General features: G+C 36.4%; 1 protein-coding gene across 6 annotated transcripts in view; it reads left to right on the top strand.

Annotated features, from left to right (window-relative positions):
- PTPRK (protein tyrosine phosphatase receptor type K) overlaps positions 1–14082 on the top strand; it is a gene marked incomplete at its 3' end in the record, with an annotated part of 565453 nt that overhangs the window by 199179 nt on the left and 352192 nt on the right. For all 6 annotated transcript variants that reach the window (XM_079716965.1, XM_079716964.1, XM_079716962.1 and 3 more), the window contains exon 3: positions 7869–8140. In XM_079716965.1, the coding sequence (XP_079573091.1) occupies positions 7869–8140 (272 nt within the window). The remainder of the gene's footprint in view (positions 1–7868; positions 8141–14082) is intronic.

Raw genomic sequence — 14082 nt, 5'->3', positions numbered from 1 at the left:
TTAGGAGCCTCTTCTAGTTGTCCTCCTGAGAGGTGAGAGGGACTTGATAAACTAGTGAGGATGAAGAAAAGTTGGATGGATTGAGGAGACAGTTCAGAGGCAATAGGAATTGCCAGGGGATTACAAGAGGAAAGTGAAGGAAAGGGAAAAATCAAACTGATTTCTAGGTTCTTAGCTTTATTTACTTGGTATATCATGTTGCCGCCTAATCAGATGAAGCAAAATTGGGGGGAGGAGAAAAAAGTTGATGAAAGGAAATGAGAAGATGAAAAATATTGTGAAAAATAAGACATTGCCTTCAGTTTAGTAACGGCCACGTAAATGCTTAGAAATATTAATTTTACAATAAAGAAAAAAATCATCCCAGATGGACTGGGACCCAAATTGCTATTTCAGTTGTCACTAGTCCCTCTATCCAGCAGTCCTGATTATGGCATCTTAAGCTGGCTGGGCATGAAATTATATTAGTGTTCAGTGTCTTTAGTTTTTTCACATCAACAGTTTGTGGCATGTTCTTTGTTTCTGCTGGGAAAATCTCACTCAGGGCCAAGAACTAACTGTTTTGCACAGTGTGCTGGTGTTTTGGTAGCTTTTGGTAGCTATTCAACATGGTCTTCAGAACACACAAAAATGCTTTTCTTATTAAGGTAGAATATTACTTAGCCTTTGGACTTGGACTGGAACTATACCATTGGCTTTCCTGGGTCTGTACTTCTCAGCCTCTGTAATCACATAAGCCAGTTCCATCCAATAAACCTCTTTCTTTCTTTGTGTGTGTGTGTGTGTGTGTGTGTGTATTTGTTTGTTCTCTGATGTACCTTGATCAATACACCCTTTATATTAATACTGGTGTAAAACTATTCAGTTTTTTTGATTTTTATTCTCCAGACATCCAACATCCCAGTAAAGACTTTTGTTTTATAGAGATCTTTAAACCATGCAGTGACTGAATGAGGAAGTAGATTCAGTATGAATAAGTGCACTGATAATGTTCTCATTATAGCATGAAGTTAAAGAGAATTGTGCATATTAAAATATAGTGATTCTTCATATGTAGTCCAGGGACCACTGTGGGTCCCCAAGACCATTTCAGAGGAGCTGTGAGGTCAAAACTACTGTGAAAATAACACTAAGATACTCCTTTTCCTTTTTTCCCTTTCATTTTCTCATGAGTGTATGGTAGAATTTCTCAGAGGCTACATGATGTGTAATATTACAACAGATTGAATGAAGAAGTAAAAAATGAGAATCTAGGTATCTTCTATTAAGTGATATATTAAAGATATTTGCAAAAATATGCCTCCATACTATATTTTTTGGGAAAATGTAGTAATTTTTCATAAAAATATTTTATTTGGGTTACATAGAAGGGCTTTATTACTGTTAATATTAACTTAATTAACAAATGTTTTTGAAATATCTTAGTTTTAATTCCTCATATGGTCAGTATTGATAGACAAGAACTCACAGGAACAAAAGCTTTTTGATAATCTCAATATTTTTTAAGAGTGGAAAAGGGGTCTCCTACAACTAAAATGTTTGAGAACCACTGCTCTAATAGGTTTTGTATATATACGAGTGGCTCTGACAAAAACGTTAAGTGCATGCGTACTTCCAAACATTATACTCTTTGATCAAATGATTCTGTTTGGAAGCAGCATAAGTCAGTTCCAGTTGTTTGCTTTATTTTTGTTGTTGTTTTGACATTTTCAGATAATTTATCTCAAGTAGAGTTGATACTGCCTCAACAGTTATATGCTGTTATATTCTAAGAGCTAGTCTGTTTGTCTCCTTCTCACTCATTCAGTCATTCAATTAACCAAAGAAGTTCTCAGTGAACCTCTACTATATGCAAAGTTGTTGTTTAATGCAGTGTCAGTTCATTGCTAAGCTGCTCTAAATCTACCCTGCAGTACCTGCTGTATGAGAGTGGAGCTTGACCCTTTAAGCATTTCTCCTTTGTAACTAGCACAATGTTAAGCTTTGTCAGAGGGTGCTGAGGGGGCGTTTTAGCGGGAAGGAGCTTTTCCTCTTTTTAAAAAAAATTTTTTTGGCTGCATTGGGTCTTCGTTGCAGCACGCAGGGTCTTTTGTTGTGGCATGCCGGCTTTCCGTTGCGGTTCACGGGCTTCTCTCTAGCAGTGGTGTGTGGGTTTTCTCTCTCTAGTTGTGGCACGTGGGCTCTGTAGTTTGCAGAATGCGGGCTCTCTAGTTGAGGCGTGCAAGCTCAGCAGCTGTGTCACATGGGTTACCCCACGGCATGTGGGACCTTAGCTTTCCGCCCAGGGATGGCCCCCGCGTCCCCTGCATTGGAAGGTGGATTCTTTACCACTGGACCGCCAGGGAAGTCCCTGGAGCTTTTACTCTTGACTGAACTTTGTATTTTAGTTTCTTCTTGCTGATCCTGCGTATGTCCCCATTGCATGCAGTGCCTCGTGAGCTTGCAGCCCCAGCCCTGGCCTGGTGACTACCTTGCCCTCTCCTCCCAGCATTCACATAGCTCACTCCAAACCCTGCTATATGTGAGCGTTTCCTGCTTACCCCGCAGGTGTGGACCAGCTCTAGACTGAGTGACCCAGCAAAGGTCTTCACCACCCAGTGGGCTGCAACCACACCTTCTAAGGGGATCTGATTCTAGGCAGCCTCACTCCCTTTTCTACATTTTTTTTTTTCTGCCTTGGGTATTGTGCTTACCTTTAGAGTTCTCTTTATACTTTTAAAGTCTCTACCCTCTTGTAGTTAATAATTCTTTATATTATACTTTTACTGTTACATTTACTGTGTGACTTCTGTCTTCTGATTGGACTCTGAATGAATCACGTGCTTTCTTTTTTAAAAAAATTTATTTATTTTATTTTTGGCTGTGTTGTGCCTTCGTTTCTGTGTGAGGGCTTTCTCTAGTTGCGGGGAGCGGGGGCCACTCTTCATCGCGGTGCGCGGGCCTCTCACTGTCGCGGCCTCTCTTGTTGCGGAGCACAGGCTCCAGACGCGCAGGCTCAGTAGCTGTGGCTCACGGGGCTAGTTGCTCCGCAGCATGTGGGATCTTCCCAGACCAGGGCTAGAACCCGTGTCCCCTGCATTAGCAGGCAGACTCCCAACCACTGCGCCGCCAGGGAAGCCGAATCACGTGCTTTCTAAGAGAACATTATTACTCTTCTGTGGGAGATAAATGTTCCTATGTAAATTATTTAAAATTTGTATAAGAACATTGTATTGTATAATGAAGGGATAGAACCAGAAAGGCAGAAAGTGTGTATTGAAGGCAGGGAAAGGTCAAGGTGGGCTGGGGCTGAAGAAGAACAGTGAGTAAGAATTGGCTAGGGGCTGAGATGAGGGGAGGATTTCTTATAAAAGCATGAGCCTGTTCTGGAGGAGAAAACTGGCATGATATGTGGAGAAAATAGTGAGCGTTCTGTCAGTTTGGGGAAGCTGGTTTGTGAAGAGAAGTAGTGGGAGGTAATGTGGAAAAAGTACTTTGGGGCAAGATCATGGAGTGTGGTCAGTACTAAGCAGAGAAGTAGAAATTTCTCTGTGCTTACTTTATAGGGAAAATTCAATGGACATTGAATAGAACTGATTTAATAAAAATATTGTTAATGTACAATAAAGGAGTTTTAGGGAGAAGTATGGAAACCTATTTATCATTCATTATTTTCTTAGCAATTAATCCTATTGTCTGTGTTACTATGTTTTTCCTCGAAGTATAGCTTAAAGATAAAGTTTTCATTAATACAGAAAATCCATTGGGCATTATTTATCTAGATATTAGACTGTGGTGTTTATGAATATGGGACTTGTTTTCTTTGTGTCTTCTTTTAAATAAAAACTGCTACTTAGTCTAAGTACTTGCAGCCTCTCTCTTTTTTAATGAACTGAAAGAAATGAGAAGTTCCTGGTTTTTGTATTGTGTGTTTTTGAAAGCCAGTTGCTGTTAATCTGTAGGATTCAACTAGGATTTATTTTTAAAAGGCAAAAAAAAAAAAAAAAAACCAACCCTGTGTTTATTTCCTAAGTATTTATCATTATTCATTTGATGTTCCTGATGTAAGATAGCATTCATGTAGTCTTTTTTTTTTTGAGTGTACGAATCTAATGCATGTTCATTGTAGAACATTCAGTGAATATATGTGAACAAAAATAAGAAAACAGAAGACAAAGTACAGCTTCCCCCCGATAGTGCAGTTAACGTTTTGCTATGTATTTTTTGTTCTTTTCCAGTCATATGCATATTTATGTGTACATATGTGAATACACCCACACACTTACACATGCATTTATTTAGTATAAATATATATTTTCATAAATGAGTATAATATCTTATAACCTGCATATTTTACTTAACATATTATATCTTCCATTAAATGGTTTTAATAATATCATTTTTAATGACTTCATAATTATTCATTAAACTATTTTATCATAATTTTACAAAGTGCCTATTATTGGACATTTTTAAATACTTTTGCTTTTCTTTATTTTAAACAGTGTAATGATGAGATAGACATCTTTTTAAGGCTATATCTTTGTACCTATACATGATTATTTTGCTAGTGTACATTCTTAGATTTGGAATTGCCAGACCAGAGGGCATATATCTTTTTATAAAGGTTTTTGATTCTCATTGGCAAATAACTTTACAGGAAGGTTACACTTTAAAAAAAATTATAACCATTTACATTTTTCTCCTCTGTCTTAAATGATATATTTGAGAACTCTATTGCTCAAGAGACTGTAAGGAATATTTGTAAGGCCACACTAAAGAAGTTACATTGATTAAAATTAGTACATTATATGTGTGTGCACACAAATGTTTCATTATTAAGCCTTGAGATAGCTAAATTACAACTGAATAGAACTAAACTCATCAGAAATCTAAGGGATTAGTTAGCTGATAACAAAGCAATAGTAAATAAGCTTAAATTATAACATAAAGAATGAAGGAAGTACGTATTACACACTTTCTTGACTCTTCTGGTTGGTAGCCAGTTATTCTGGGAGTCTGTGGAAGTAATTTTTAGAAGTTGATAAGAATAGCATAGTGTTCTCTATGTTTGGGATGATGGAAGGGAACCTTGTGTCAAACAGGCAGCTACCTCCATGGTGCCTAGGGGGTAAATTGCCACTATTTGAAGTCAGATGGCAGAAGGATTTAGATGGCTTTTTGATGCTAGTGCTTCTTCCTTTCTGGAACTGTGAAATAAATACATATTATTCCATAGCACTCAGAAAATGTAGCAATAGTCAGGCTGCATTGAAAGAAGCCCATTTAGCAGAAACAGTCTATAGAAATAAAATATCAGCACTTCTAAAAATTTATTTAACTTGCACCAGATGCCCTTGAAATGCTGAAATAGTTTGGGCAAGGTTTTATTTTGTGGCTTTTGTCTTTCTAATGATCAAATTGATAATTCCTACAAATTAATTTATTTTGCTGATCCCATTTTCTTAATAAGAAAACTATTGTAGCTTAAAAGTGCAACTGGCTGAAAATTGCTAAATGGTCTTAATGGTAAATATCATACTGTATAATTAAAATATGAGACAAAACATTTTATTTCAAAGTTTATTTTACAATGGAAGAAAATAACTATTTGAAAACCTGTAAATCATTTAGAGAGCACTACTTTAAAATTGACAATCAGAAGCCATAATTGATGCAGACTTATAAAAATAATTAAGACCCACTACTACCATAATATGTCACTGAAGAAAGTTGTAATAGCTGTGGAGAAATAGGTCACTAGGTTTGTGAAGAAGCTGAGGCCCAATAACACGAAGTAACTTATCCAGGATCTCGGGGCTGGTCCTACTTAAAAGCCATAACCATAATTGATCTGTTCTGCTGTGGTAAATATGAAAGACATCTCTACAATTCAGCCATGGACTTCAGAATGTGAGTATAACCAAGAATAGAAACATCCTGCTTCTATAAATTGTGCTGGGATCCAGGATATCCTATTTAAAAGAGAAAGACATAATTTCTTCAAAATATACATGGCCGTTTTATTCTGTTAATGTGCGATCTGCGAGAATCAGGGGAGAACAAAGGGGAAAAGAAAAGAATTCCAGGTTACAAGAGAAGATGAGAACTGGGAAAAATGAAGTGAAAGTCATGTCAATTACTATCACTATAGTAAGTTTATTCTGTACTTGGCTTGGTAACTGACAGTGTTGTCACATGAAATCTTCACAAAAGTTCTGAACCGTAAAGTACCACTGATCAGGAATTAGTAAAATTTGAAATTTCGGTTTCCTACGTAGTTGAAGCCCTCTTATCTGCTGTGATTTGAACTTGTTGTTGGGGGTTAATTGAACTAGTTAGATGGGTAGTCAATGAGTGTTTAGTGTGTCATGGCAACAGTTACTGTGTTTTAAGGAGGAGACACAGAGGGTTGATTAAAATTCTTCAAGTTCGGGCTTCCCTGGTGGCGCAGTGGTTGGGAGTCCGCCTGCTGATGCGGGGGACACGGGTTCGTGCCCCGGTCCGGGAAGATCCCACATGCTGTGGATCGACTGGGCCCGTGAGCCATGGCTGCTGAGCCTGCGCGTCCGGAGCCTGTGCTCCGCAACGGGAGAGGCCACAACAGTGAGAGGCCCACGTACCGCAAAAAAAGAAAAAAAAAAAAATTCTTCAAGTTCATCAGTAAGAGAGGTCCAAGTGTAACACTTGGTTCTGTAACACTGGGTTCTGTAACACTACATCTAATACATTTTGGTTAAAATTACACCCTGGGGAAAGATATTTTACAATAAAGTTTGTGTTCTACCTTAAGTGTGATAAATGGGTGTCATTACTTAAAATGTAAATAGTTACATTTTTGTGATACATGTCTTTGTTAAAATCCAAAGGGACATGAGAAAAACTGGTTGTTTTTCTGAAGAGGTCTTAGGATTAATAGCAGCTAATGTATACTTAGCACTATATGACTGTGCCTGCCATGCAAAGAGTGTGTGTTTGGGGGTGGAACTATGAGGAATTGGGAGGCTGAGACTCTTTATGTTTTTTGCCTCCTCATGATAGATTACCAATGAATGTTTAAGGCAAAGGTAGTGGAGTAGATTAGTGATTTTCAAACCAGATTTCTTGCAGCTCTAGAAGAGCTTAGGGACTATTACAGAATTGGGGACAATAGCAATGGTGATTAGCTGACAGGTTAGTGGAGGAGGCTTCAAGTAGGTGAATCTACTGTGTGTCAGAGTCTCAGCTCTAAAAGTTTTGGCATGTTAAACTTCAGTCCTCACACTTACACTGCAAAGTATCCATATTCCCCGAACAAGTCCAGAGTTCTAGTACATTGCAAAAGGTCACACAACTTGCATAAATGATAATCTTGGGATCTGAAATCAGAAATGATTCCAGTGCCTGCACTCTTAGCCCCCCTCTGCATTAGTATTATGAATGGGGAAAAGGAAAAATACACTCCCTATGTAAACCAGGCCAATAACATATTTCTTTTGTTTGTTTATTTTTTTTTGTTTGTTTGATAAAAGACCTTTGTTTAGCAAGACTAGAGATTATTTAGAGTGGGATCTGGACTTGAACCAGGCTCTACATGGTCTGTTTGACTTAGAATAAGTTACTAATTGTGCCTCAATTTCCTAATTTGTAAAATAGGAATAATAACATGTTGTGAAGAGTAAATGAATTTGTACATGTTATGTACTTTGAACAATATCTGTTACCCACTATAAATTCAATTCATCTACCTACTTGTTTGATACCTTTTTATACCTCTGCTCTGGAAGATAGTCTTTTAAAATTAAATTTAATACTCAGAATAGATTAGTATTTTAGCTTTCTTTCTATTATTATATTTCCCCTTTTGCTTATATATGTATTTAGCTTTATTTTATGTAATGTCATTTCAGGTTCCTATATGATAGTGGATTCTTCAGATCATGACCCTGGAGAAAAAGCCAGACTTCAGCTGCCTACAATGAAGGAGAACGACACTCACTGTATCGACTTTAGTTACCTATTATACAGCCAGAAAGGGTTGAATCCTGGCACTTTGAACATATTGGTTAGGGTGAATAAAGGACCTCTTGCCAATCCAATATGGAATGTGACTGGATTCACGGGTAGAGATTGGCTTCGGGCTGAGCTAGCAGTGAGCACCTTTTGGCCCAATGAATATCAGGTAATCACCTGTTCTTTTCTGGTTCATGCTTTGATGTCATTGGATCTCACTGTGTATGTAATACTTAGAGGTAAATACTAGCCCCATAGGAATAAGAGATTGTTTCTTTAGCCCTCCTCCAGTGCTATGCTTGAGGAAATGTTTGACTACATTGGCACAAAATCTGCAAAGTAGAGAAAATATTTCAACATATGGAAAAATGTAGTTTAGGTACAAAATTTGTTGGTTGTTTGGCAAAGAGCTGCTTATTGACAGATATATTTCTGTCTCTGTTCAGGAAGAAATAGGCTTTTTGAGTTGAGTGTACTATTCAGACTGGATTGGTTTACTGGCTTCTTGAAGATAACATTTGAAAAATAAACATGAAATAGTGTTTCATGAAATATGTTATCTAAGGGGGAGGCATTTTCAATAATTTTAAAATATTTTTGTCAATTACATGGAGTATAAAAATAGGCAAACAAAACCTCACCAAGACTTGAGTGGGGGACAGTTTTGACTTAAAGGTAGCACTAAAGAATTTCAGTAAGAGTTTAGAGTCTTCATTCTAGTGACGAAGTGAATGCTTCATTCCATCCCACTGCCACTTGACTGCCTCTAAGTACTTATTATTACTCATAAGTCTCCCTTACATGGCCTATCATGGCTTCTCCAGCCCCAACTATAAAAAAAATAAGCAAGCAACAAAAAAAGTTGTCCACATATCTTTGGATCTTCACCCCCAGAAATTTTTTATTTAAATATGAGTAAACCAGACAATGAATAGTGTCAATACCTACATTGTGATTTGTGTGACAGAGTTTATATGGTTGAACCAAAGAAGTCCATTTACCAGTTTGGAAAGTTGTTCAGTAATCTTCATTGTAAGGTTCAGGACCTGGTAACAGAAAGTTACCTCTTCTGAAAATTCACTTCTGTGTTAGATCTTGAAATTTAAACTTTTAAAAGATTTGCCTGTTCTTAGCTTATTACAGAACCTAATGGGAATGAGTTGATGTAAAAGTATATTTTTTATTATTGTTGGTGAGTAATTTATAAGCTAATAGTTTTATTTCTGCTTTTTAAAAAAGCATGTTAGGTTTATCTTTGTTCCTGGGAAGAGGGGAGAGGAAATCAATGCATTCTTTTAATTGCTTTGTTTTGAGTTGATTTTTTATTTTATTAAAAGTCTCTTACTTCATACAGGTAAGGTTCTCCATTCAGGGTTATGTGTCTATGAAGATTTCAGTGGATTTCTATTAGGTACTAGTTGATTCCATTATTCCTGAACAGAAGGATGTTTCTCTTCAGTTCTGGAGAGCCATCTGCTTCTTCAGGGTGCATAGCTCTGGGTGGGCTGCTTATGTGGTGGGTGAGTGGGTGGAGGCGTGTGAAACTAATGCTAAAGCACTGAAGCAAGATTAACGGGCTCATCTTTGACAACAGTGGGTTGATAACTGTCATTGCTGGGTCACCCTTACAGCACATTATCATCATACTGATTTCTTTAGAATCTGTTATTGGAGCTTAACATAACACTAAAAAGAAAAAGCTCTGATTCAGCAAAATAAAACTGTCCACAGATTCAGCCTCCTTAAACTAAATTAAAGCTCAGATAACAAATCTAGCAAAATTATTAAAAATTTGGGTTCTGGAGTAAGGTTGCATATATTCAACCCTGTTTGTTGTTTGCTACCTACATAGATGGTACATTAAAGAATCAAATTGTTAGTTCTATCTTTGAAAATAAAACCCATAGAAGTAGATTTTGATAAATCCAGCAAATAATGTATCTGTGGTATCATACGGCTGATCCTTTGTAACTAAGAAATGGCATACATGTAATTACTTTTTCCTATTTTTTTTGCTAAGATCTATCTTTGAATCATTGATATTAATAACATTTTCTTTTTTTACCAAATTGTAGTTTCTATTTTATTTTATTATTTTTTATTGAAGTATAGCTGATTTACAATGTTATGTTAATTTCTGCTGTACAGCAAAGTGATTCAGTTATACATATATACATCCTTTTTTATATTCTTTTCCATTATTGTTTGTCACAAGATATTGAATATAGTTCCCTGTGCTATGCATTAGGACCTTGTTTATCCATTCTACATGTAATAGTTTGCATCTGCTAACCCCAGACTCCCACTCCATCCCTCCCTCACCCCCCCAATAACATTTTCTTATGGCACAGATTTCTGGAATGTTAATTTTAATGTTGAGTTACAGTACCAAGAGCTGGATGAACGCTTCTTTGTTCAGTCTCATTTTGCGTGACAAAGCTGCCTAGGTTACTTGTACCTGTGGTATTGTAAAGCAAACAGTGCAAAAAGAACCTGTGCAAGTTTCAGCCTGGCTAGTGAGATCTTTTTGGAAATCTCTTGTCAGAGAAAATGATTGCTCAATACATAGAACCTGTGGGTAAATGTCTCTTTGTTGCAGACTGAAATTTGAGCAATAGGTCATTTCTTAGGTGATTACTTTGCTTCCACATACTTTTCCTTAACTTGCAAAACTTAACAATCAATGAGAGCAAATAACAGAGCAGAATATTTTTTTATTCATGTGCTTAGTGCTCAATAAATTACTTGATTGATGTTTTCATCGATTTTGTCATTTAGATACCTAGTGGTATCTGTATATCAGTTTATTAGAAACAACTATATTAATGTAGCATTTTTGCTATTAGGAAATAGCATGAAAAACTTTTGACTATTGCTTAATGCAGACTCTTTATGGATTTTTAAAAATTAAAATATAGCCATTGCAATGTGCCATGTTATAAGCCTACTCTTTCATTCTTTTTCGTTTGCTTGTTTTGTTTTTGTTACTCTTTCATTCTTAAAGAAACACTGCATATTTTAATGTTCTCAGACTCTAGATTAAATAGAGTTATGATATTTATAGAAATTGTTCTCCTTGGTTCCACAGTTTACTCAGCTTCTCTTCTCCAGAGATCTTACACTGTTCAAACTTGTTCTTTAACCTTGTTTTTTAACTTCTCATTTTTCTTTTGTGTGTCTAGTGAAGACTCCTTTCTCTTCTTTGCTTGAGCCATTCCTTATCTGACCACCTCTTTGGTACAACCCCTTTTCACCCAACTTTAGCAATAACAACAGAAGCAATCAAAAAGAAAATAGGCTGAGAGAGCTCCTACCTTTAATTAGTATAGGATAACTTTTGTATAAAAACTGTGATCCTGGGAGTGAAAACAAAATACTCCTTACAAGCTAGCTCTTTTCTTTTCCATTTTTCTGTTGAAGTAAATATCTGAAAAAGATATAGCACACCTTTGGTGTGATTTTCCCTTCCCAGAGATTCCATCTTAGCAGATGACTAAAGAGAAGATTGATGTGGTAATGTAATTACTTAAGCTGTGGACTATTCAATAATGAGGAGATGCCAGTTTTTAACCCCAAAAAACTTAACTTCTGATTTGAAAAAAAGATACATGAAATTGTGAAATGAAGGCAAAAATGATTTCTGAATAATGAATTTTGGTTATCTGGAGGGTCAGGATAAGGGTCCTTGTCTCTGGGACCAGCCCTTCCTGGGCAAATCTTGACTCTACTATTTAGCGGATGTGCAGCCTGGGGAATATTCCTTAATCTCTTTGACTGTAGTTTCCTCATCTGAAAAATGAGGATCACAACAGTACCTACCTCACTGGGTTGTTCTAAGTACTGAATTAATACATAGTGTTTAGAAAAGTATCTGACACATAGTAGAGGTTTACCATAAATTAGGTTGACGTTATGATGAGTAAACAAAAAATTGTGAACTCTTTTGGATTTAATAAGTGCTCAGCATTTTCTTCTATTGTGAGAGCATACTATTCTTTTCTTTTTGAACACAGTTTTTTTTTTTAGAGCAGTTTTAGCTTCACAGCAAATTCGAGAGGAAGGTACAGAGATTTCCCCATATACCCCCAGTTCCCACACATGTATAGCTGCCCCCATTATCACACTCCCCCCAGAGAGGCACAACAGATGAACCTATATTTGGTACAATAGATGAACCTATATTGACACATCATAATCACTCAAAGTCTGTAGTTAATTTTAGGATTCACTCTTGGTGTTGTACATTCTAAGAGTTTAGACAAATTTATAATGACATGTATTCATCATTATAGAATCAGAGTATTTTTACTACCCTAAAAGTCTTGTGTGTTCCACCTATTCATTCCTCCCCATCCCTACTCTCTTTTTTTAGGTTTTTTGTTTATTAAAACATCTGATTTTTTGGCACATTATTAGCATGAGGTCACACCATGCTAACCTCTGGGGATATACAGGTAAAGTCCTTCTTCTCTTGAAGATTACAGTCTAGCTTGGCCCTGTAGAAGATAAAAATGTAAATCAGATGTAAGGTCTGCCTTTAAGGAGCCTAGTCCAGATGGGAAGGTGAGATATATGTAGGTAAAACTTTGAAACAATGTAGCATTATTAAATGACTTAATGCATTATTAAATGACTTAAGAGGGGCAGATCTAAAATGTAGTGGGGAAAATGAAAACAAAAGACTTGTTTCCAAAGTAATTTGAGGCAGAAATGGGACTATAATTCTTGTTGCTTGATTTCTCTATTCCTGGATTAGTTTGCTTTCCACCATACCTCATTGTTTTTGTTAAACCACCGTTATTTGGAACGAACACTTTCTATAGTGAAACACAACAAGCAAATGTAAATTGCATTTATGACATAAGCATTGCAGTGATACAACTAATATATAAGGAACTGTTTCTCACCTGTGTCTTCAGAAGCAATAGATGTCTTTTTAGCTCAGTATACTAATTATAGAAAGTATTATATTACATGTATTTTATTTGCCATGGTTACAAGTTGCTAACTCTTCCTGTTTTTATAGGCCTTAAGTACATACTGTAAATTTTTTAATTGCTCTAAACAGAAGTAAAAAGAAAAAAAAACCCAGCAACCCAAATATTATGAGTTATTATCTCAGTGTTAAATTTCAACTGAAGATCAGCATACCTCTAAAAGTGTTATTTTCTCCACTCTGGAAATCTGACCTGTCTTGTATGTGTAAAACTAAATTCTGCTCTTGGATTAAATCCATTAGTTTCTTACTGAACAGTGAGGTTGTTACCAAATGAGGCAGGCAGACATAACTTCCAGAACTATTAGTGGAAACCTAATCTGCTGGTTTCCATTAACTGGGTGCACATCAATAATCACAAAAATGTTGTGTGATGAAAACTACAGGGGTTTGGCCTGAAATTGGAAAGTGATAATATAGCTGAATATGCCTTTTTTTTTTTCACCTCCTAATTCACTGAGAAATAAATGCTGAACTTTTGCCACCCATTTTCTTCTTAACATTTTTCACTGGTTTAAAAAACTGTAAGAACTGGACAAGCATGGGGTCTTTTGTTTTTGTCTCCTTTTTAAAGGTTTATGTTAACATGCATTACACTGAAATTTTGGCAATGGAATGTTTGTTGCACTCCAGAGTTACTACTGCTTTGGATCCAAGAAGATTGGGACTTAAACCAAATAACTTTACTTAAATAAAAAGTCTCTAAAAGATTGATCTCGAAGGATGGAGCTGAAGTAAGAGCATGCTCATGAACCATCCATGCAAAGAGTGAGGAAAGAGGATATCACTCCTGTGCCATAGCTCTTGGAATGCTCCCATTTTTACTGCTCCTCATCCAACCATGTAGAGCCCCACTGAAGAGAGGAGGGTGGCAAGATTTTTCTTTTGTAGATGGATTTTCTTTCCTAGTCTGCTTGAGCTGCCATAACAAAATACTATAGACTGAGTGGGCTTAAACACCAGAAATTTATTTCTCTCATGGTGTGAAGGCCAAAGATCAAAGAGTTGGTCTATTTGTTTCCTGGAGAGAGCTCTCTTTCTGGCTTGCAGAAGGCCACCTTCTCCCCGTGTCCTCACATAATGAACAGAGAGAGCTCTGGTGTCTCATCCTCTTC

Source organism: Hyperoodon ampullatus (genome assembly GCF_949752795.1).
Source record: "Hyperoodon ampullatus genome assembly, chromosome: 12".
Taxonomy (NCBI): Eukaryota; Metazoa; Chordata; class Mammalia; order Artiodactyla; family Ziphiidae; genus Hyperoodon; species Hyperoodon ampullatus.
The sequence above is the reverse complement of the archived record's forward strand: the minus strand, read 5'-3'. Positions and strand labels throughout refer to the sequence as shown.